A 26,209-nucleotide genomic window follows, 5' to 3' on the forward strand; every position below is an offset into this window, starting at 1 on the left:
CAACCATTCAGCGTGCATCACATTGGATTTAGCACGCCTCAGTCGTTCATACGCCAAATCCCTGCCAGGGGCCACCACGAATATGTATTGTATCCGATTCCTCGTGGTGGCCCCTGGGGTTTGGTGGCTCTGTGCAGGTGCACAGCTTGCACATGCCTAAGGCCGCCCCTGTTGGTATTCTGAGGTCTCACATTTTCTCCCCTGTACTCTGGTCGCACGGATTCAGTTTCTGTCTAGTCCATGTTACGCTAGCAGTATACACTTCAAGCACTCTTGAGAAATTCTAGCCTCATCCTCAGTATTAAGCAGGGTAGCTGCCATTTCTTTGAGCTATACAGTGAGATCGGTAATAACTTCTTGTGCTCCCTTGAGGTGCACTCAATCTGCATCACAGATCGACTTGTGCTTAAGGCGGCGGCATTTTCGATATCTGCTGGGACATTATATGTGGCCTCATCAGTGGTCACTTGAGATGTCCGTACTGATCTCAGCAATATCAACAATAATGTTGTGCGAGGTCAAGAGCAGTGCCTGGCGACGAGTGCGAGGTATGGTTTGAGGAGCTAACCAGAAGTGCCCAATTGGAGGGGCTTTGAAATTTGTTTTGTGACCATAACATCTAATTAACTGTTTTTTTTTTCTCCTGGGAATGGATTATTTTCTTATCAGCACAATACACCATAATGTACCCTAAATAGTTTTTGTTGTGTGTGTATTTGTGTGCATCATTAAATCATTACTTTTAATGACGAATGTTTAAACGGCTGTTTCATGACCTTTCTACTCCGATTAAATGTGATAAGAAATAAAATGCGTTTTCACTTTTAGCCTGTGTCTTTGAAAGATTTAGCCTCCGGTTTGTTGTAGTTTTCGGAGCAAACGAATTGTGAGAGGTTACAGAAAGTGATCTCTTGTGTTCTTTTTCATTAAGTTAATCTAATAAACTAGGATATTTTCCATTAAATTCTTGTAATGTTTGTGTTATTTTATGGATTGGCTTGCAAGGCACCCCTTGCCACTGCTTTCTTTGGCACCTCTATGTGCGAATTATAGAACGTGTTGCGTTTTCAGACTCGTCTCGGATTGGCTCTCATCCCTGTATGCTTTTTGGTCTCTCAATAGAGCTACTGAGTGAATAGCCTGGTTATGAGCGGTTTACATAAATGAAGGTAGGCCTCAATTTTAACGCATGTGGAGAGGAAGTTCCACCTCAAAGCTGACCGAAACGTCAGCGACTTGTATTTTATCATGGCACCACACGACGTCATTGAGAATTGGCCCATAGTTTATGCAGCAGGATATATGCACAGTGAGCGTAAATTCCACAATGCCTAATCAACATCCACAGTTCGCAGGTTGGCCCAATAAGTTTAGATACTTATTGATGCAATGTTCTGTAGGTCGCAAGTTCGAATACAGGCAGGCAAGGCAGACTGGGGCCTTCATCCCTCGGAGATCAGTGAATTGAGTTCTGTTATCCTTTTGCTTGTTGTATGTAGCTCCAAAGACAGCACTTTTGCTGTTTCTAAGCAGTGCAAGTAACAAATGTTGCAACTTCCCAGTTTTCCATAATTTTTTTTGTACATGGAATTATTAAGGGGTTATGACATGACTGGGTTGCAGGAGCATTCATTTGCAGCACTTCTAGGAAGAATTGCTGTGTGAAGCGCTACATAAAATACAAGTCATTATTTCCACAATGACCATGTGAACAACATAATGCAGAGAGTCTTATAGCTGGTCTTCTTTGAAACTGGCAGCCATAACTGCGCCGGCTCCGTACATGTCGTTTTTCTCTGCACATTGGTGTTTCATTTATTTATGTCATAATCTTTCTTCCTGGCGAATTCTACAGAAATACAAGTTGAAAAGTTCTTTAACTTGCTGACTTCCACCCCCCCCCCCCCCCCCCCCCCCCTCGACCCCATCGTGCGTAGTGGTCTCATAGGCTGGCTGATCTTAGATGCCATAAATTAGAAGTTCCTTTTCTACAAAGCCTCTGGCGTCCTTTCCGGAAGGAGCCTGGCCAGATTGATGGCAGCATCTTGAGGAGAGGGAGATGCTGCAGCCACAGGAGCTCGCGCCACCGATCAGTGGTCGAAGTGGGGAAAAAAAAGTAGGGGAACTGTGGGCGGAGACTCAGGGGGCGGGACTAACCCAAGGTTTGGATTAGTGGGCGGAGTCGGAGGTGTGGCTAGAAATAGCAAAACATACCAATTTTTGAACGTTTGGCATTTCACTGACCAGTTACAGCTTATAACGTTATTTAATTCAAAGAATCAATAAACATGTTTATTTGAGGTTTAACCCCTTCTGTGCCACGCCCTTTCCCCCTCCTGTGCCGGGCGTTTTATTAGTGGGTGGGGTTCATGACGAGATAGTCTCGTCATGGGCACAGCGCGACCGTGCTCCATGACGAGACTATCTCGTCATGGGCACTGAAGAGGTTAATATATAAGTTGTTTATATTTCATTCATTTACAATGTGGGACATGTTTCCAATCACAGAATATTCCAAATACGCTTATAAGTGGAATCATAAGCCATTTGTCTCCGAGCCATGCAGTTTCTTTCATCTGTACTTCTCCTTCCTTTTTCTAACCATTTCTGAACATAAAATTCAGGTTTAAATTCTATGACAGGTGGCCCCACGATATTTATGAATATTGTAGAAGACAGACGATTGATTGATATTCTGTTCCGCAGTGGTGTGAGCACATCATTCATTACACTAAAGCCCCGTTCACATTCAGCAGTTGAGGTACAAAAGGTGTTTATAATGTGCATTAATGGTTTCAGGCTTTCAGGGATGCAATTTTTATTTTGTTTGTACTCTCTGAAACCAAGGATGCACTGCCTGGTATCAAATACATGCAACCTGCTACAAAGGTTTTGTAATTCTCCCTCACCGTATAAGATGTCTACTGGATCTGGCCAATAAACTGGTTGTAGGAGTTTCATTCTATGTACTAACTCTTTGTATTCCATTTCGTCATTATTTGTGGTTGTGCACCTAGAAACATTTGATGCATTAGACATTGTCATCCTTTTTCGCAGGTTATTTGCTAAGCTCCTAAAGAACTGTGCCCTATTGATGCTAACACAGCCTTTGTTCTGTTGCAGTCCTACACCAGCAAACTGCATCCGTTCAGCAGCATCTAATGCAGTTGTAGCAAACAAAGGGCCCAGGTGAATCAGCCATTGATTCAAACACTAAAATCTGCATCTGTATTGAACGATCGGCCTCATATATGGTCATATCACGCCGCTGCAGCCTTCTGGATAGGTCACCCAATTCTGTGAGAGCATCATATAAAATGCCCATATTTTCAACAAACACCAGGGAGGTTAATAAACGGTTTAAATCAGCATATTTCCTCTGCTCAATGTCACTCCTCGTTGAGTCTTCGGAAGATTCCATGAAATGTTTAATAAGTCCTTTGTAGTTATTCCAAACAGCTCTCACAGATCTTTCACTTGAGGACACCCAACGTACATCTAGCACCTTTCCAATTGCCAGAAGTCTTACTTCTACCTCCAGAGCACATTCCCCAAGCTCTCTCTGATTTTTCGGAGAGGCATGGTAGGTGGTATATAGTTTATCAAAAAAAAATTTGAGCTGATTAATGCCTGCGACTTCTTTACAAACATCACCCACAGCAAGCTCCAGCTTGTGGTTAGCACAGTGCCATACACTCAACTGTGGATATTTCAATTTCAGAAGAGTTGCCACACCAGATTTCCTACCTATCATATTGGAAGCACCATCTGTTACAAGCTGAACCAAATGACTTTTTAAATACTCATCAGTAAAACCGTGTCTCTCTAAGCATGCAAGTAAGGTATCTAAGATTAGATCTGCTGCTGTGCTTGGCAACTCAACAAGGTCCAAGAAAAAGGTCAGTGGCTCATTGTGTTTATCAATACATGCTCTTACACAGATAATTAGTGTGGTCAATTTACTATTTGTGAGCTTAGGGACATATTTATGGGAATGGTGGCGCAGGGCAGCACAGCAAGTTACTTTGCTGCGCTGCCCTGCGTCACAGGGAAAGGGCGGGAATGTGCCGTATTTATCCAATATGGTGCATTCCGGTCTTTTCCCCCTGCACTGGCGCCATTTCGACAGCCTAGCTTCAACGCAGGCACACTTGCCCCATGGTGCAAGGGTGCCTCCTTTGCATGCAGGATTGTTTTTGTACAGGAAGGGGCACCTTCCTGTACAAAAACAATCCTGAGAGGCTTTTTCATCTTTCTATGTGGGCTGCAGAATAAAGCACAGTTTGAAAGAGGAAAAAGCAAGGAGAAATAAAGATATTTCTCCTAGTTATGCCTCCTCTGGGGCATCGCAAGATTTTGCCGCATTCCCAGGATTACAAGTCCTTGTAAATCTATGAATGCGTCAAAAACCGTGGGAGTTGTGTGGGAGACTTTTATTATTGCAGGAAAACTACTGCGTGACAAAGCCACTGCTGCTCTAGGGTGTGCTGCTTTGTAGACCTGCCCGCAAGACTGGTGGTGAACCTGGGTATGAATTGTGGTGGACAGGGCTTCAAGTTTACCCAACTGGCCACCGGTAGGGTTCACCTGCTGGTGCTAAGAGACCAGGGCTTCTAAGGTCTAGTGGGGCCTTCTAAGGTCTTTCATGGGTGGTCCCTCAGGAGTGGTCTGATGGACAAGGCATGAAGGCTGAACCAGGTTCCCCAGTTCCAAATTTGGTAGCTCTGGCCATAATGCCACATCCTATCCCCACCGAACACCCTTCTGCCCCACTGAGTGAAACTCGCACTGTCTTCACCTACAACCCAATTCTGCCCCATTATAAGCACCTGGATGTGACTCATTTCAAATTATGCAGTGAACAACATTCTGGGAAAAGCAAATACTCATAGGGAATGCAGGATTATGTAAAGCATGCAAAATATAAGCAGGCACGACATGTTACCTTAACGCTTTTACTCTCGTTCAGAAATCAATGAGTATTTTTTGTCTCAAACATTGAGGACATGAATATAGGGCTCCTCCTGTACACATGTGTTAAGCAGGGCTCAGAGACAAAGGAACTCTTCAAGAGAATCTGATCTAACTCACGGAAACCCACAAGGGCTCCTTCTTATCCACAAATTGTGCACTCTTGATTGTCAGCACCAGGATGCCTGTTAGGTGAGAGTGCGCTTTACAAGTGAGATAAATAAATAAATAATTCTTATTCATGTCAGCCAGCTAGCTGCTCAAACATAGTATAGCACATATGTATTAAAGTGTCCTGCAAAGAAGAATGAGTGCGAGTAAGTAAATGTGGGTGTGAATGATTGAGTGCCTGAATGTAACTGAGCATGAGTGAAAGAGTGTATGTCGATGAAAGTGAGAGAAAGTGAGTGAGAAGGAGTCACGTAGAGTAAGTGAAACTGTAAGTTAGAATGAGGTAATCAGAGTAGGAAAAAGTGGTGAGACTGAGTGAGTGAGAATGTGATACCGAATGTTGAAGAGTGAGTGCAAGTGAGCAATTTTGAGTAAAAGGGAAAGTGAATGAGAATGAATAATGGGGGTAGTGAGCCTGAGTGAGATAACATGTGAGCAAGCAGGACAAAACACAGGCCTTGGCAAAGTGGAGGTAAATATTTACTTATGGGAGGAACATATTGTGCATCTTGAAAAAAAATGTGGTCAACTCCTGGGGATGTTGTCTTGGCACAGTAATGGCTTTGGAGAGAATTTGTGTAAAAATGGGGTGTTGAAAATAAAATGCAGTATTTGACCCTATAGTTTTTTTTTCAAAATTATCTTGGGAGTAGCAACACCCAGACTGCAAATCCTCCGGGCCCTCCTTTATCTCTTCTTAGTCTTACAAGGCCCAGTAAATCGCACTCTTTTCCAAATCTCTTTCTAAATATTATCACTCTCAAAAACTGTTTTTTCTATGTAATTTTCCTTTGATGGGAAGAGGAGGTTTCTGAGGTGGTAGTATCAGACAAGTGACACTACTTGGGCTCCCTCTGTTCGAGCCTTCATGGAGGATCCCTCTTCATTGCTACCTCCACCTGACCCCAGACTCCGCAACGCACTCCCTTACAGGCTTGATTATCCACTACTCCTCTCCAGTGCACCTTATCTCACAGCTGACCTCGGGCCCCAGCCCCATATCAGGCACCATCGGACTCCACTTTCATTTCTCCCGGTAAAAACATTAGTAAAATCACCTTCAAACTTAAAACATTGAATATAGCAGTAAATATAATTAGCACACACTTTAAAGTATGTTCCACACTAGCCCTTATGACCCGACTGCTAATTAAATAAACAAAAACAGAAAGGCCATGACAAGGCCGGCTTTAGCGCTGATGCGAAAGTCTTTTTTGGCGCCGCACCAATAATCACTGCCATACGCCACAAGTGCCCCTCATCCCCCCATAGCCCCTTCCCCTCATGACCTCCTCCTCGGATTCCCTCACTGCCACCCTCCACCAGTGCCCCTCATTTCGCTGTAGCCCCTCCCCCTCATGACCTTCTCCTCAGAATCCCTCACTACCATCCTCCGGCAGTGCCCCTCATCTCTCCCTAGCTTCCCCTCCCCCCCATGACCTCTTCCTCGGATTCCCTCACTGCCACCCTCCAACAGTGCCCCTCATCGCTCCATAGCCACTCCCACTACTTTCCTCCTCGGATTCCCTCACTGCCACCCTCCACCAGTGCCCCTCATTTCGCTGTAGCCCCTCCCCCTCATGACCTTCTCCTCAGAATCCCTCACTACCATCCTCCAGCAGTGCCCCTCATCTCTCCCTAGCTCCCCCCTACCCCCATGACCTCTTCCTCGGATTCCCTCACTGCCACCCTCCAACAGTGCCCCTCATCGCTCCATAGCCACTCCCACTACCTCCTCCTCGGATTCCCTCACTGCCACCCTCCAACAGTGCCCCTCATCTTTATGTAGCCCCTCTCTCATATGCATTTAATTTGTTGTGTAGCGCTACTCATATCAGTGTAGTGTGTGTCAGTACTTTACACCACGCACACATTATACAGAGACAACGAATCATACAAGTATGTAAATCAGCCTACAGGGAATGTCACATAAGCCAATGAGGATTACAAGGTGTGGGAATCACATGTCATCCATACTGGTGGGCAGTTATTTTAAGAGGGTTTGGTCTGGAGAAGCACAAACTCAGGATTTAAAGAGTACTCCAGTGGTTAGGGGTTGGCTTTACTGATAAAAATGTATATCTGCCCAAAGATACTCATTTTAGCAACATTAGAATAATGAAAGACTGGGGAAGTTCTAACTATATCACAAAACAAAAAAACGCAAAGTTCTAACTATATCATTCAGGTTTGCATGCAGCTCTTTGATGACAGTTCATTGGTCACTGTCCTATGTTAGGATTGTAACTTCTGAACTGCAAGTAACACAAGATCTCTGTGACAAAGGCAGTGACCCACTGAGCTACCCACATAAAATACAGTTCATCTGCACTTAACTACTAACAGAGAAATGATTGCTCTCCAGCAGGATCATTAATACCCAGCGTTATCTGGGCATTTTTTTATTGTCCTATTGTTGTTCTGCATCAGCCATAATAATGATAAAAACGGATTAAATGAAGCACGCACAAAGTACATGTCCTGCTACGCCTGTGCAGAATTTAAAAAGAAAAACAAATAGTGACATATTCTCCTACCTACTCCATTAGTCAAACTTGGTGTCGCAGCCTGAAGTGATAAGAAGCTGCAGGGGTTGGGAAAGGTGAATCAAAATAAACAAACTTCTTTTCTCCTGCGCTGCATAGAAAAAGAATATCCACGCAGCAGGACAGTAGGCAAAGGTTACCGCGGCCAAAGAAAGTATTTGTCGCCTTTCGCCATGCCCCTGTTGGAGATGAAGGGGTGAAAAAATAAACAAAGCCTCGTTAACATGTAAATGGTCTTTTAAAGACCTGTGAAGTACTCGGGTACGGCTGCGATAATCTCTGAAACTGTCTGTGTGCGCGCGCCCGGGCTTTGAAGCACTTTGAGCCCCATGGCGTTTCGCGCCTGCCTTCAAGCCTTACTAGAACCGGGCCTGAATTAGGGCAGTCCCGGGACGCTTTTTTTTAAATCAAGAAGTAGGGGAACGGACTAGCATAATTTTTAAAAGTAGGGGCACGCCGTGCCCTTCCGTTCCCCCCCACTTCTAACACTGCCACCGATGCTGCGGCGGTGTCGTCACCCCGTCTTGCGCGTCCTTGGCTGTGTTCATATCTCGGAGAACCGCGCGTGGCCTGCTGCATCTTGTGGGACGTAACAGAGCCAGTGTTGGCGTACTGCGTGGCCTCCCGCGCTTGCTTGTTTGTCTCCCGGAAGAATGTGGATTCGTGCACACTATGTTTATTGACGCATGCATATGTGTCATAAGAGGCTAAAAGTGCTCTTTCTTCGTTCAGAAAACTCGTCTTGCCCGAGGAAGGCCTGACAGTGGCGTAACGTAAAATGATAAAGCCCGAGTCGCCAATATCTCACAAATATTCAGAAGATTTGGACTTAACTGGGGCCTGAAATGATTTTTTTGTAATGCCGTCTGGTTCTATGGTTTCAGTCTCTCCTTAGAAATGCGTGATACTCCCTTTTCAACAAACTTCAACGGAAGGGAGTGATTTTCCCCTTGTATAATTTCAAATGCTGTGCAATACAGTGAGAAGTGCTGAAATGATGTCCGCTTTTATTAAACAATATATTGTACGTGAGAGGAATTTGAGCAGCATGAGCAGGTTGCACACATCAAGTACTGGATTTTCCAGCTGAGCTGTCTTGTGTGTGAAAAATCATACATCTGATAACACTCTTTGGTGAACACTCGTGCATCTGGCACTCGCTTGGAATTTCAAGATAGAGCGAGCCAATTTGGGGCTTGCATGGACAGTGCCATCAGACATGCTTGTGAAGGTTGTACTTGAATCCCTGATCAATACTTGGAAGTATTTAGAGCAGGATTCTCCAACAAGTTGCTCGTGAGCTACTGGTAGCTCTCCCAACTTTTTAGAACTTTTTTCTGAAGCTCATGTTTGGGGGAAAATGGTTGAATTTGCAGATGTTTTGAACACTGATGACTGATAAATCATGTGGTTCAAGGAGACTTATTAATCATATTATTACCTTGATGCAAGGAACATTGCGGCTGTGGCTCTTATCTAGTACCCATCGAGATGTATTCCAAATTGATAAAGCCTTTTTTTCGAGGCATATGAGCTGCAGATTGTACACTTAGCATAGATCGCCATCTAGTGTTGGGCCCGGATGTTTGCAGTTTTTGTTCTTTGGACGGTCTTTGGAAGTCACGAGTTCGGTGACTCCTCCTTCGGACCGTACTGCGCATGGTCTTCGGCTCCATCCTCAGATTGTTTTTTTCCGCCATCGGGCTCGGATGTGATACTTCGTGCTCCGGCTTCGAACTTCTACGGTTCCAGCCTCGACGGAAAATCCTCGTTCTTCGAGTTTCTTCATCTATCTTCATCTCTCGAAGCGGCACTTTTCTCCATTCCGCACATCGGCACCGGCCTTCGGGCCCTCCTCGACTCCGGTCCCGGCCGATGGAAAGGACTCCGTTCAAAAAGTGCCCAAAATGTGGGTCTAAATTTTCCCACACCGACCTCCATCAGGTGTGTAACCTTTGCCTCTCTCCAGAACACGAGGCTAGAGACTGCCCCGCCTGCAAGTCTTTTCGATCAAAAAAGACCATCCGGGATCGAAGAGCTCGACGCACCATGGCGCACTCATCGACCGCGGCTCCACCGGACATCTTCGGAGACGACACCGGAGCTTCGGGGCAACAACACACCGAGCAGGAGGAAGACGTCGTCAGCGCTTCCGAGGCCGACGACTCCAACGTGGAGGACATCACACCGGCGCAGAGGGTCGTGAGTACTCTACCCCCTCCCACCCCGCGCCCAAAACCAAAGAGACTCAGGTTACACCCTCGCCTGCAGGCCTGGGTAAAACCAAGCACACAGCTTCTATCACCCCACCTTCGGGCCCGGTGTCGAAGCCTCACAAGTCTCACGGCAGCTCGGGCTCGAGCCAGCCGACGCCTGGTGCCGATAAACACCGTCCGGCACCGAAGAAAGTGACGCCCAGCTCGACTCCGAAGCCACCGGTGCCGAAGCCTGGACTCTCGGTGCTGACAAAACACAAACACAAATCCCTCGGCACCGACGCTCCGGCGCCGAAAACTACTTCGACGCCGAAAAAACCGGAGGTTCCAAAAAGGCATGGCGCAGAGAAACCATCAAAATCCTCGGCTCCGAAAACATCGGCGCCAGCAGACGATTCGGCGCCACTGGACCTCTTTACACCAGATCCTTTACAAAAGACCTTATTTAAGGATCCAAAGACTGGGCTATTGACTTTAGCTGTCAAGAAAAGATGTCTTGACACACCGGCTCCTCCTCCACCGCCCAAGCGGAAGGACTCTGCTACTTCTCCTCTCAGAGTGCCCTCCCCACTACCTCCTCCTCCTCCTCCACCTCTTCCACCCCCTCCCCCTCCCAGGTCTCCGCCACCCTTGCCTCATCATTCCCCGTCCCCAGATCCGGATTACGGGGATCCAGATTATGACCCGGCGGACGCCCCAATGGACCCCACTCCACCGGGGACCCCAGACCCATGGGAAGATTACCAAAACCCTGACATACCGGATGTGCCTCAGGACGACCTATACCCATCCAGGCCGTCTCCCCCAGAGGACTCATTAGGGTTTCACCACTTAGTGTAGAGAGCAGCACACTACCATGGGGTGGAAATGCATAGTGAACCAGTGTAAGACGACTTCTTACTGGATACATTTGATATTCAGGATAAGTCCACAGCTATCTTGCCCATGCTTAAGGGTGTCACCAAGCATGCTGCAGAGGTGTTCAAAGACCCTGTCAGGGCCAGGGTCTTAAACCCTAGAATAGAAAAAAAGTATAAGGCGGCACCCACAGACCCTACATACATTAAGGGCCCTGCTCCCTTAGATTCCCTAGTTGTGTCCACAGCTAGAAAGCGGTCTAACTCCCAGTCCTCAGGAGAGGCCCCACCGCCAGATAAGGAATCCAAACTTCTAGACGCGTCTGGCAAACGCACCGCCTCGCAAGCCGCAAACATCTGGCGCATTGCGAATACACAAGCGCTGCTTGCGCGCTATGACAGAGCACACTACGATGAGCTTGAGGCTCTTATGCAGCACCTTCCAGAAAAACACAAACGTAAAGCTCATGACCTGATACAGGAGGGTAAGCTAATTACTAACACCTCCATTAAATGTGCCCTCGATGCAGCCGACACTGCTTCTAGAGCCATAAATACTAGTGTCCTGCTTCGTCGTTATGCCTGGCTCAGGATCTCAGGGTTCAAGCCTGAAGTCCAGGCATCCATACTAAATCACCCCTTTGACCAACAAAATCTCTTCGGGCCAAAGGTAGACGAAGCATTAGAAAAAATGAAATAGGACACAGACACAGCAAAGTCTATGGGGGCATTACAATCACAGACCCCTAAACGCTCCTTTCGACGTTCATCCTTTCGTAGCACAGGCAGAAGCTACTCCACCGATAGCGCCTCTACCTCCTACAAGTCCCCTCCTCAAAATACCTTCTCAAAGGGCTACCAAAGGGGTGGTTACAGAGGCAACAACAATAAGGGCAGGGGCAAAACTAACACCACCCGTTCTGCCACCCCGCCCGCACAATGACTTCCCTCCGCTCCCCCCAGACCATCCCACTCCGGTCGGGGGCAGACTACAAAACTTTATCCACGCATGGGAATCCATAACATCGGACAAATGGGTGACCCAAATTATTCGGTCAGGGTACTGTCTCAAGCTAACATCTACCCCACCCAATATCCCACCAAGGCACCGTCCAATGTCTCAGGAACATTCCACACTGCTCAAACAGGAGGTGCTCTCCCTCCTCCAAAAACACGCTATAGAGCGGGTCCCCGTCAATCAGCAAAATCTAGGGGTCTACTCTCTGTATTTCCTGATACCAAAGAAAGACGGGACCCTGAGGCACATTCTAGACCTCCGGCCTCTAAATGCATACATACATTCAGACCATTTTCACATGGTCACTCTACAACAAGTCCTCCCGCTCCTCTCTCAAGGAGACTTTCTCACTACCTTGGATCTGAAAGACGCATACTTTCAAATTCCAATACACCCTTCTCACAGGAAGTACCTCAGGTTTGTGGTGGACGGTCAACATTACCAGTTCACAGTTCTCCCCTTCGGGGTCACCACCGCACCACGGGTGTTTACCAAATGCCTAGCAGTTGTAGCAGCACACCTCAGACGTCAACATATTCACGTCTTCCCTTACTTAGACGACTGGCTCATAAAAGCCGCGTCCTACAACCAATGTGTGCAACATACCAACAACAACATTCAACTGCTCCACCAGCTAGGCTTCACGGTGAACTACCAAAAGTCCCACCTCCTACCATCTCACACAAAGCAATATCTTGGGGCCACTATAGACACCTCCAAAGGTATTGCCTATCCAAACTCAGCCAGAATCGCAAGCATACAAGCCTTGCGCCAAACGTTCCTTCCTCAACACTCTCTTCCAGCAAGAGTGTTTATGAAGCTCATAGGGATGATGGCATCTTGCATTTTCATAGTGCCCCATGCAAGACTCCACATGCGTCCACTCCAAGAGTGCCTAGCACGACAGTGGAACCAGGCCCAGGGACAGCTGACGGATCTGGTGTTGGTGGACGGCCGCACCCATCACTCTCTGCAGTGGTGGAACACCACAAACCTTTCCAAAGGGCGGCCGTTCCTGGACCCGGTTCCTCAGGTGATTCTAACAGCGGACGCATCGCTCTCCGGCTGGGGAGCGCACCTCTTACACCTCACAATGCAAGGTCTATGGACGCCACAGCAAAAGTCGCTCCACATCAACCATCTGGAGCTCTTGGTGATCTTTCTAGCCCTAAAATCTTTTCAAAAACAGATTTCGGCCAAAGCAGTCCTCATTCGCACAGACATTATGACTGCAATGTATTATATTCAAAAACAGGGGGGGACACACTCTCCCCAGCTCTCCCGCTTAGCCCAGAGCATATGGAGATGGGCAATTCCTCAAAACATCTTTCTCCTGGCACAGCACGTTCCAGGCGTACAAAACACCATGGCAGATCTGCTCAGCAGACAAACGCAACAACTACACGAATGGGAACTGCATCCACAAGTTCTTCGCCCATTCTTCCAAAAGTGGGGGCATCCTCAGATAGACCTCTTCGCCACCCACGAAAACAAAAAATGCCCAAGCTTCGCCGCCAGATACCCACACCCATTGTCCAAAGGCAATGCGATATGGATGAACTGGTCAGGCAAATTTGCATACGCCTTTCCACCTCTCCCGCTAATTCCATTAGTGGTAAGGAAGCTACAACAGCAGTCCCTCACACTCATTCTGGTAGCTCCAACATGGGCCAGGCAGCCGTGGTACACCACACTACTACAGCTCTCGGTGGTACCACATCAAAAACTGCACCTGTCCCCATGCCTCCTAACTCAGAACCATGGAGAAATCAGGCACCCGGACCCAGCTCAGCTCAACCTTGCGATCTGGCTCCTGAAATCTTAGAATTTGGGTACCTTAACCTCCCCCCTGATTGCATGAACATTATCAAGGAAGCCAGACGTCCTACCACTAGAGCATGCTATGCCGCAAAGTGGAAGAGATTTGTGGTTTACTGCCGTAACAATACAATCAACCCTTTAGATGCATCCATACAGCACATCATATGCTATCTGCTCCATCTTCACAGGTGTAACCTGGCATATTCATCCATACGCCTACACCTAGCAGCGATTGCTGCTTATCTACAAAACAGACAGCATTTATCACTGTTCAGAGTGCCCGCTATTAAAGCCTTTATGGAAGGCCTTAAACGAGTAATTCCTCCCAGGGCACCACCTTCCCCTGTATGGAATCTAAATGTAGTTCTTACAAGGCTAATGGGTCCGCCCTTCGAACCAATGCATAAATGTGAGCTACAGTTCCTCACCTGGAAAACAGCTTTCCTCGTAGCTATCACTTCCCTTAGAAGGGTTGGTGAAATACAAGCGTTCACTATACAGGAACCCTTCTTACAAATACATCACAGCAAAGTGATACTTCGTACAAATCCAAAGTTTCTGCCCAAGGTCATTTCCCCCTTCCATCTCAATCAATCGGTGGAATTACCTGTCTTTTTCTCGCAACCTCAATCTGTTGCGGAAAGGGCTCTACACACACTTGATGTTAAGAGGGCTTTACTGTACTACATACAGAGAACACAACCCTTCAGGAAGACTAAACAATTGTTCGTTTCCTTCTCTCCACCATAAAAAGGCAACCCCATCTCTAAATCAGGGATAGCTAGGTGGATTGTAAAGTGCATACAAATTTGCTATCAAAAGGCAAGAAGAACATTATCTGTTCCACCTAAAGCCCACTCTACTAGAAAGTTAGGGGCTTCTATGGCTTTTCTAGGGAACATACCCTTAGATGACATCTGCAAAGCAGCCACATGGTCAACACCGCACACCTTCACAAAACATTACTGTGTAGACGTGCATTCCAAGCAACAAGCTAGTGTGGGCCAGGCTGTACTAAAGACACTTTTTCAAACCGCTGCAACGGATACCGGTGGTCGCCGCTAAGGTTGGGTACTGCTATATAATCTATGCTAAGTGTACAATCTGCAGCTCATATGCCTCGAACGGAATATGCTACTTACCAGTATGCATCTGTTCTTGGCATGTAGAGCTGCAGAGTTGTACACGCCCACCCGCCTCCCCGGCTACCTGTATCCGTTCCAGTCCATCTTATTTAGATACAACACACATGGGTTTCTCACTGTTATTACTACGCTCCATAATTTCTCTGTTGGCGAAAAACAATCTGAGGATCAGGTCTTAAATATATTTCATCTAGGATACACCTATATTACCCTAATAGGAATTTGCATTCTTCCTACAGAGCAATGGGCTTAGTGCCTAGGATCTGCCTCTCTAAAGCAGGCTGTCGTTCTTTCTCCCAGATTCAAAATGTATCAAAATTTATTAATAATCAATTCACATTGTAATACATTAAGTAAGTGATCTTCTTGAAACAGCACTTATGAAGCAACTTGTCAGTGGGGAAACGATTTTCAAAGGGGGTAATAGAGTCTGGTATAGTTTCTAGAATAGACTTGCTCTCACTTAATCCCTAAAGCTTTCCAAATTTACTGAGCTACTGCTGAAATGAAGTGTGTTTATTGGTCATTCAAAAAGGTGCTGGGAAATACCAAATTGTAGGAGCAACTCACTGAGTAAGCGCTTAGCCACTTTTATGGTATCTACTCTTGTACATGGTTATGCTTCAACCCACCCTGCAAACATAGAGACCAGCACAGCACATAAGAATAACAAGCATGTTTTGTCGTTTTGTATAAAGTCCATTTGTGGATGGACGAAGGGGACGTAAGGAGGGTGATGGGCAACGGCAGCGGTCCTGATTATCTTACCAGTATTGTGATACTGGCAGGTGACACGAGTGACAATAGTTGTGGGCGTTGGAAGGAAAGAAGTGTGCATACTAGTGGGTTGCAGTGGCATGAATCCTACTGTCCGTTCCAACATGGGAAGCTCCATGATGCAAATATGAGGTTGGGGAGCAATGAATTGGGTTCAGGCAAACGCCCTCTGATGTCTCGCCACACTCCTTCTGTTTTGCCCTGAATTATTTTTCAGGTTCTGATGCTTGCACCTTTAACAAAAACACATTTCTTAAAGAGGGAACAGGAAACAAATCGGTCTGAACAACATACATAGCAGATTCGTTGTTTAGAGATAATATGACTTTTTGGGCAGTGGAATCAGTAAAGGTATTTCCCTGAAAAACTTCATCATGAGAATTTCGATGGGCAGCACATTTAACAATCATCATTTTAAGTGGCAAAAGCAATGTTCTCAGCGAGTTTTTTTCCCGTTTTTTTTTTTGCATATTGGCTGTTTTTAGTTAGGGTGCTGGGAGAAGATAGAGATGCCCTAAGTCCTGGGCGACTCCAAATGCATACTTTGCGTCTGAATACAGTTACAGTTTTTTCTCTGCTAGGACAAAAACTCAGGTGAAGATAGCAAACTCAGCCACCTGGGGTGATCTCATATTGGGTAGGTGGCGACTTGCAACAACCTGACATACAATGTGAACCGCATATCTGCCAACGAACTCGCCTTGATCGTTTCTAAGACATGATCCATCCACATCACGGATTAAATAAAAATTTAGTAGAGGAACTAGTGTAAAATCAGTGTGAGACTTTTTCACATGTTCAGTTACTTGCTTTTCCATCATATTATACTCTACACTATATGCAGGATTATGTTTCATCCTATTTTTTTGTTATATGTCTAGTTTGTTTTTTATAGCTTCAAACAAGTTGCCTTTCAGCCATTTCTGAGCCCTTCAATTGGATTCTTGGAGCATGATTTACGTCCAAGTGTGACTTTATAGTTTGTGTTGTTTGTATGTGCTACTCAGAAGTAAATTCATTATGATTTAACATGTGTCGTTCTTTTGGCAGTACGCCTCTCACCTGGACCAGCTGGACCAACTGCTGCCATCACTGGAGAAACCAGCATCTATGCCAGGCTTCTGTCGGTCGGAGAGGACTGAGAGCAGTGGCCCGGGTGTAACTGTGAAACCAGAGATGCTCACAAACTCCATGCAGCCCAGCCCTATGGCGAGGACTCCCACCCGGCAAAACTGTAGGTTTGATGCAGATGTGTTTAAATCATGTTTTTGTTGATCATTTAAGGCACTGCTTTGTGTGATTTGTCTTTTGTATTTTTTACTTAAGCTGTCCGCTTTTTTTAAGTTGATTATGTATTTTTTGGCATAAATCATACGAAGTGTCTGGCAACCACAGTTAATGGAGATAAATCTATCTAAATAAACCCTAAATGCATTTTATGATAATCCATAATATCTAAATATTGTTCTGTTGCCCACAATCATACTGAAGGAGAAAAAGAAACCGAGACAGAGATGTTATTGGAACAGACTAGGGCTTATCTGAAAGAGCAAAAGCATTAGGGAGGGATAAGTGGTGATGGAAACAAAGGCATACAAAGTAAATTGTGTCTCTTATTAGAGATCCATCCGACAGTCTTGGGTGACAATGCTTGGGAGGAGATCCGTGATGAGTGGTTCTACAAGACTCAATTTCAGTCCTATTCAAATAAGTGTGGTGCATATGTCCCCCTCATTGCTTGCTTATCTGTTTCTTTCTTAACACATGGTCGACCATTAAGATCATGGGTAGATAGACCATCACATTCTCTCTGGAGTTTTTAGGCTGCGATGGCCCCATAGCTGGGATTGACAGTGTCTCTTCTTCACACATCTGGATTTGTAAAGTGTCTAACTTCTCCCAAACACTTAGTATTTACCTTCCGGTCCTGATTGAAATAGATCTGCTTACCTGGAATATCTTTTGTGGCGTACCACTGCTATACTGCCTTTTAGGCACATTCCGAAAGGCATTTGTCTTGTCAGTAGGACAAGACACTGTGAATTAATTCAAAAAAGGATTGAAGTTGATGTACGTAAGATTTTCTTCCTTGCATATTATCTGTTGGCGTTCCTGGAATTCATTCAACATACTTTAATTTGCCCCAAATGCGGTGCCACATGGCATTGAGTGTCAACAGAGTTCCTCAAAAGCAGGCAGTAGCATTCCTAATTTTGAGAGAGACTAGTCTTTATATTCTTTTTGAATGCAATATGATCTCCTAGCAACTTTGATTTGTCAATAATTGAACTTTTGATTGAAGTCCTGACATTTTGAACCATGTCTAACTGCCCCATAACAGTTTGCCTTATTTGCCTGGGTGCAGACAGCCAAATGTCCCTTTGATGTGTAGACTATCACTGGTTTCTAAAGCTTCGGGCATTGCAACTCAACTGGGTCCAGAAATGTCCCTGTACTGTCCATTTTTGCATCCTAGCATACCCAGCCAACATTTTCTCATCATGTTCTTCTGATATTATTTGCACCTCTCTTCCACAGCACGGTGTACTGTGTTTGATAAACATTGAAACGGGACAGTTTCCTCCAGAACAGCTCAATCCAATGCTGCTGCATCCGTCGTTTACAAAAATGAATCGTCTGGTTAATCATTGCAAGCTGCTGAGCAATTCAACTTTATATTTACTCATGTTTAATGCATCACTGAGCGTGTTTTGCAATAGAACATCAGGAAGATTAGTGGTTTATGAAGTGTTGCTTGTAAGCACACTGCTTATGCAAAATCCAACATGCTGGATAGCTCTGGCAGCTGCATCTTTGTTGAAGGACCTCGGCCCTTTCACACTGTTGCCCAAATCCTGCCCGTTGTAGGAGGCGCAGCATCCCATTTTTACACCATCGGAAGTGTCTTTAGGTCTGAGAACTCAAGACCAGACAGTGCACTTGGCAAGGCCATGCACCACATCCACCGGTACACATGTAAGCATTGTGAGACGACATGTCCTGCACAGAGCCATGCCGTACATTCACCTGTATACTTAAGCATTGGCGTCATGTCCTACACGGAGTCGTGCTGTACATCCGCCTGTATACGTAAGCATTGGAGTCACCATGTACTGCACAGGGCCGTGCTGTACATCCACCAGTATATGTCAGCATTGGAGTCATCATGTCCTGCACAGAACCATGCTGTACATCCGCCTGTATACGTAAGCCTTGGAGTCATCATGCCCTGCACGGAGCCATGCTCTACATCCGCCTGTATACGTAAGCATTGGAGTCATCATGTCCTGCACAGGGCCATGCCGTACATCCACCTGTATATGTCAGCATTGGAGTCATCATGTCCTGCACGGAGCCATGCTGTACATCCACCTGTATATGTCAGCATTGGAGTCATCATGTCCTACAATGAGTCGTGCTGTACATCCGCCTGTATCTGTCAGCACTGGAGTCATCATGTCCTACACTGAGTCGTGCTGTACATCCGCCTGTATATGTCAGCACTGGAGTCATCATGTCCTTCACAGAGCCATGCTGTACATCCACCTGTATATGTCAGCATTGGAGTCATCATGTCCTACACTGAGTCATGCTGTACATCCGCCTGTATAAGTAAACATTGGAGTCATCATGTCCTTCACAGAGCCGTGCTGTACATCCACCTGTATATGTCAGCATTGGAGTCAGCATGTCCTACACTGAGTCGTGCTATACATCCACCTGTATACGTAAGCAATGGAGTCATCATGACCTACACTGAGTCGTGCTGTACATCCGCCTGTATTGTCAGCATTGTAGTCATCATGTCCTACACTGAGTTGTGCTGTACATCCGCCTGTATACGTAAGCATTGGAGTCTTCATGTGCTGCACAGAGCAATGCTGCACAGCCTCTTGTACACGTCTGCTTCGAGACCCTGATGACCTGCACCAGGCCTTGCTACACAACCACTTGTACCCATTTCATCAGGCCCTTATAACCTACACTGGACCGTGCTCACATCCACCTGTACACACGTCAGGATCAAGGCCTTGATGGCCTGCACTGGTCCAAACAGCACCAGAGGGATGTGTTTGGCTGTCTTTGAAGCGCCTTGTGTATGTGGGTTGGATTATGGATTCCTGTTTAGAGTCGGTGGATGTCTCTGGTTCCTAATGGCTCAGTAGTAATGTGAGATAGACATTAGTTATGTGCCCCAGCTGGGATCCAGATTTTGAATTTACTACATCTTTTTTGTCTCCTGAAAGAAATATTGGAACATTTTTGAAACACAGTGCTTTAGTCAATGAAGAAGTTGATCATTATTTTTGGGCTTCTGATTCGGGTTTGTGGACCATGATTTATGCGGAATATGCTTTTGGCACTGGGCTATATGCTGACCTGAAGTCGTATTTGTAACTTTAGTCTTTTTGTGTTTTCCTTGGCTACTGTCTGTTTTCACGATTGTATTTTGTCATGTAGAGCAGTGAGTGCACTGCTGGGATTACAGATGTCGCATTGTAAACAAACAGCCACCAGCGTATGCATTTTTTCTCATAACATTTTTAGAACGTTTTCCCATCATCTGATTTTTTTTCTTCTTCTCAGCAGCGGGGACTCTGAGTCATTTTCTAAGGGCGTACAATTGAAACTGTTTGCGCCTACGTCGTTCCATGCATAAACCTCATATGTTATTTTATCATGTACTCACCTGTTTATTTTGTATTGGCGTTGAAGGCTTTTTTGCGTTTGACTTGTCTCTGTCCATGTTATAACTGTGTTTTTACCCGTTCTGCCTTATGCCCTCTTATTTTATAAACACCTACTGTTAATGTTCTGATGAAGCTAATGCCACTAGCTGGAATCCTTTCAACTGTTTTTCAACAAATTGACCCCTTTGCAGAATGGAATTGCTTGCATTCCCCCACCTATACCTTACACTGCTAAAGATCCTTATATTTCTTCATATCAATTCAATTCTTAAAAGCGTTTCTTTTACAGTGAAGTGTTCATTCATGTAAAAACAAATCCCAAATATATCTAGCCATTAAACGAGTCTCAAACAACAGCCACTATATTGGACACATCAGGCCCCACCCCCTTATTTTACAAACACCTACTGTTTACGTTCTGATCTAGTTAGCGCCACTAGGTGGAAACTTTTAAATTGCTAAAAGATCATTACATTTCATCATATCATTGCACTGCTAAAAAAAAAATTCCATTACATTGCATTGCCAGTAAAGCATCCATTCATGTCAAACTAATCCCAAAAATATACCTATAAACGAACCTCAGACAATGGCCACTACAATGCCCATATCAGGTCTTTTTACACCTTCTGGACGTTGTTGGTATTTTCCTGCTGCTGCCATTCAGGAGATAACCAAACCAACATACAACTTTGTCACCATCAGCAGACATTTATCCAGTAGTAATCTTTCATGCTTTAGCTTGTGTGCTTATTGCTCTCATATATGTTCAGTGGCTCCATGATCATTGGCTGAGTTCCTTCACCCTGGAAAGTGTAACTCCATTTGTCAAATTAAGAGGTAACATTGGAGAACTCTTTGGTGGACAACTGTTGTCCTATTACCCTCCTACCTTTTTGAAATGTTCAAGAGAATTGTTGGCAGACTTCCCTAGAGGAAATCAGAATTTTGGATTCCTGAAAACTGTGATTTCGATTGGATAGGGGTTTGTAGACTGCGCTAGCTACTGCAGCGAATGATCTGAGAACATACTTGACCAGGTAGAAAAGGTGGCTATGATGCTGTTGGATCTGCCTGGCTCACCTAGCACCATTGATCATGGCATCCTCAAGACTTGGCTCAGAGAGATGGGGACATTGACTTTGGGATATCAGGATTAGTGGCAAAGGGGGTTCCCTCCGTCTGCGAGGGTTGTTTTCAATCCAGAGATCTAGCCGGTGGCACTCCAGGGGTCCTCTCTACCACCTGTGCCAGCTCTTCTTCTCCTATTCAATTCAGTAAATCCTTTCTGAGTTATACTGAAAGTTGGAGAATCTGGCTTAAGCAGTTTCTATGTAGATGCAAGTATACATCAAACAAATACCCATATATTAAATATTTAATTCACAAACAGTATACTAAAAGTGAAAATTTGATTTTAAGGAAAGGTCGGAGCTTTTCAAAATATGACTTCATTTCTAAAACAACAAAGCGATATGGTTGACTCTAGCATGCCACTTGTCTTTTTTATCTCTTATGCATGCTCTTTTTTTTGCTTCAATAGAGGCCACCAGTTGCCCATAATGGATGTTGTTTGCTGTACCTGCGTTTGGTCCACGAATCAAGCAAGGGATAACTTAATTTTCATCCACCGATTTTTTTTTTAATTCCTTCACATTTACAGAGTTAAAATCACGTTTTCATAATTTTTAATGTATATATACTTTATTAATCTTTTTAAACAGTGACGGCACCCCTTAGTGGTGTCATGGACACCCATAAGTCAGCAGAACACAGATTAAGAACCACCCATCTACAGAGTTTAGTATATACTTTAAACTCCTGACACAGATCCTTTGGATGATTTGCCCTATCATACACAGATGATACCCAGTTGATTAAATGGCTTGGAAAATATGCTCTCCAGTCACTTTTAACTTTGAGACTGCGGTGGATGATTTGCAACTTCCTCAGATTGAAAGGTAATAAGACTGAGCTACTGCTCATTAGGGAAAATGAGCACCACTGGCAAGGCTGCACATTGGGCCCTATCTTTAGGGCCTACTGCCTCTTCCAACAGTCAGAGTTAAAAAACTGGGCGTCTGGCTTGATGATAACTACACATGAATGCAGTCTGCTCTACATGTTTTCACGCGTTCTTTGTCTTCAGTAAAATTCTTCATTTTAATAGGATTTAACTTATAGAAGACCTAATAAAATAAATTTTTCAAAATAGTACAATAATAGGAAACACAGAGAGAAAATGGTCTTTGGGTCAGACTCCTATAGCCATTGGCTATAATGTTTTTCACCATTACCTAGATGTTTTTGTAATGTAATGCTTTTTTGCCATTGCTTAGATGAGGTTTCCCTCAAGTCTCTGGCATTTTGAGGATGAATGCATTGTCCCTTTTGTACCATTTAGGTTTTGGTGATGGGACGCCAAGTGTGATTTGTTAATCTTCAGATGTGACATGATGTATATCTTATAATTAAATGCTAGTGTGTGCTCTTTGATGTATTTACTTTGTAGACATTATGATAACTTAATTGCAGATTTACAACTTTTTTGTTTAGAAAGTGCTTGCTGTTTGGATGCCTTAGTCTGTCATAAAGATTCAGTGCTTTTACTAATCACCCTTGTGCTTTTAATTTGTTTTACTTTGCTGTCATGATCACAAGTTGTAGGATTTACTGCTTTTTTGTTCACAAAGCAAAGATGCATGCAAAGATGTATCTTAAAGATACAACCAAATGTGCTGGCCTTTTGTCAAACGTATCTCCAATGTAACATTTTGATGTGTGTGTATTTTCAGTTCACCACTTACAACATACGCCTTAACTCTGCTAATGAAATCTGTTAAGCAATAGAGTTCTGTTCTTAGCTTCTATATTGTTGTAGCCCATGATGCTGCTACATGTTTCGATTCTCTGCCTAGGACAGCATGGGCAAAACACACAAATTCACCCAATTACCACCACACACTTCCTCTAACTAAAAGTCAGACTGATTGACTTTAGCAGTGCTTGTTTGCTATCTCTTATAGTACAGACAAAAGTTTTTCCTAGTGCCAGGATGGTACCTGGTGGGAACGTGTAATCGATAAATAATACATAAAAGCCTTTTTTTGACCTTTGATGTTGTATAAGGGGAATAGAGCTGGTCCTGTATGGGCACAGTTACCCCAAGTGACATGCCACGCATTTGCTCAACCAAATACTCCATTAATGCATTCTTACTGGAAGCTCACTCTTACATTTTCCAATGGCTTCCCACATTTGGAGGTTATCGACTATAATGATGCCAGCTCTAGTTAGGTGCAAGTTAAACGATGCATTCTGATAGAATTGCTCTGCCAAAGAGTCTTGAAGTTAGTCTTTAGAGGCATTGTAGAGATAGAGAAGTCTGAGCACGTAGGTATCAGAAAGAGATAGTTTCTTGTTTTTTTGCTCTGAACTCCAATTTGGTCCCTAAAACCCGTAAGAACTTCATACACCCTTGGTTCTTGCAAGGTGTTGTTGTTCCTTTCTTACTCCGTTCCACTTATTGCCTACACACTGTCTTTACGTTTCAGAACTCCCTGCAACTGGGGCATACAAGTTTAGTGGAGATAGAACACCACACAGGTGATCCAGCCCTTCTTAGATCTTTTGAGGCTACATTCCATCATTCCCACGGCCACGTAAGTTTCATGACATTGCGTACAATATTAAAAAGAATTACCCCATCAATCTCTGTAAAAGATCCTACAACCTCTCTTTATAAAAGTGAACTTAGCCCTTGCACATACACCTTCCATCTCACTACGCTGCACTCTCACAGCTTCATGCCCCAGTCTTTTAATTCTACCTCATATCCCAAGCATATCTCCCGTCACTACCCTCTACTTCTAAAATACTCACTTAAATGTACCCACAGAGCTCCTCCACAGATCTCATCTGACGTGTCTTACAGCAGGCGTTTCTCATACCTTGTAAAAAGTACCTATTCAACTAAGGATGAATTTCTGTTTTAATGCCTCACCACTGCACGAAGAAAATAAAACAAGAAGCATAACTCCTTCTTCAATGCTTCCACAGCGCCTCCCTCCAGTATCGCCTCACCCACTAAATGTTTTCAAATTGTACCTTATTCTAGTCCAAGTTGAGTGTTTTTTTGTAACATTGAGTATATTGTGTCACACATAAGGCAATGTCTGTCTCGCTAATTGACATATCCCATGGTTCACAAATGGACCTAATGAATGACACATTTCACTCAAGTCTCTAAGAGCACGGTTGGCATTCTTCTTCAGCCGAATAGCATATCCTGCAGTTCAGTGGGAAACAATGAGGTATGACTTACATTCTTTGCAATACAAGGATGGTCCAAGTTTGTGGAACTTCACCAGCCCATGTTCATGAAGAATGGTCAGTGTAGAAATGCACCTGTACAAATCCGTTTCGTCAGTGGAGACACAACTCTTGTAAATGCAGACAAAGCTCATTGCCACCCACCACTGAAAGCACCGTAGACCAAAGTAAATTGTCTCGCTGGTCGCAGTACCACAAATTCATCAGTCCTGGGCCTTCCTAAACACTTGTTTGTTTTTACCTGCTAGAAAGTTTAACGGATTCTCCCTGCTGACACTTAAGCTGTGCACACAGTGAACTCCAAGAATAGGTCGCCTTCTGTTTTAAGTAACTTACTCATTGCTCAAATTCTTAGACTCTCGTTACGGCACTTCTCCCAAGTGTCGGGCAGTGCTTGCCTGATGAGAGGCAGTCTGCTCCGACAGCCTCAATGCAATAAAACACAATTCCCCTGACAGCATTAAGGTGTACAGAGAGAGTAACTCTATTAGAGTATAAAGATGGCTCGTTTCTCTCTCTGCCTTTCAGGATTTCATTTAAAATAGATAATTCTGTGAACTCAGAGAGGGTTTTATTGCGTGGTTCATATCCGCCTGATCAGAAAAGATCTGTCTTGTCACCGAAAATTGCATTTTAGCTTTTAAAGCCCAGATGTTACTTTGCCAATGAATAGCACTTTTTTGAATGATGAAAAATGCAACCAGAGAAGGGAACAGAGGAAGGTTGAGACCATCGTGTAATTTTGCCCACTGTACTGTCTTTAGATGATAGCTGTGCTGGCCACTTGAAGCCTATTGATTGTAGGTACAAAAGCCTCTACCTCACTCTTTCCCTTTTGTACAGTAATATTAACTTCGTTTCAAACAGCGCTTCCTAGAGCATTTTTTCTATATTTTTTTTTGCATCAACACATTGTATTTATTTTCTCAAAGTTCACCGTAAAAAAGCACAACTTCAAAAGTTCTGCAAGGCAATTACTTCTAGTCCTCTCCCACCACAGTACCCGCCAGGTTTTCTATTGGGAGATAAGTGAGCAGTCTCGACATAAGTATAATATTTCAGGTGACGTTCACTACAAATGCTTACACCCTACATTTTCTAGTTAATCTCGGATGGTCCCTTTGTAGGCCACCTTTAAGGTCCATTTCAGTCTAAGAGGTCTTAGCTTATGTAGACATTTCAGGTTGGGTGTCTCATCGAGTAAGTAATCAAACACCAGCTTCCACATTTCTCCATATTACCTTTGTTTATCCCTCAAGTTATATGACAAAATTTCCTGGGCTGATGGTGACCATAGTCTGTGTCCATGGAGAAATCGTTTCCTGCCCTTGCTTGTTTCTAATGTGCCACAATTTCCTGTTTAGCCGCCAGTGACATATGTGTTATTACAATCCAGTCCCCATCTAGAGCACACCCAAATTCATTGGGTTGATGCCTAGTAACACTCTGCATTCGGTATGTGGTTCCAATGTGACCTGGCGCCTCCCGGGGTTCAGCTATCGCACCCCTTATTCATGCCAGTGGGGGAACAGCTACCAACAACGTTTAGTCCGATTTATACTAGGAGGTGTCCACTGTCATGTCTGCATTGTGCAGCGATAGCTACACTCCTCCCTATTTTTCCCCATTTCTGGAGTGTTACAATTGCCTAATTAATGGTGCAG

The 26,209-nt window shown here is 44.5% G+C and overlaps 1 protein-coding gene across 6 annotated transcripts in view; it reads left to right on the plus strand.

Moving 5' to 3' along the window:
• The window catches only part of NCOA1 (nuclear receptor coactivator 1), a 1,112,411-nt gene that overhangs the window by 938,165 nt on the left and 148,037 nt on the right, over positions 1-26,209 (plus strand). For all 6 annotated transcript variants that reach the window (XM_085613077.1, XM_085613079.1, XM_085613078.1 and 3 more), the window contains one exon: positions 16,573-16,756. In XM_085613077.1, the coding sequence (XP_085469203.1) occupies positions 16,573-16,756 (184 nt within the window). The remainder of the gene's footprint in view (positions 1-16,572; positions 16,757-26,209) is intronic.

This window comes from Triturus cristatus, chromosome 6, assembly GCF_964204655.1.
Source record: "Triturus cristatus chromosome 6, aTriCri1.1, whole genome shotgun sequence".
NCBI classification, from domain to species: Eukaryota; Metazoa; Chordata; class Amphibia; order Caudata; family Salamandridae; genus Triturus; species Triturus cristatus.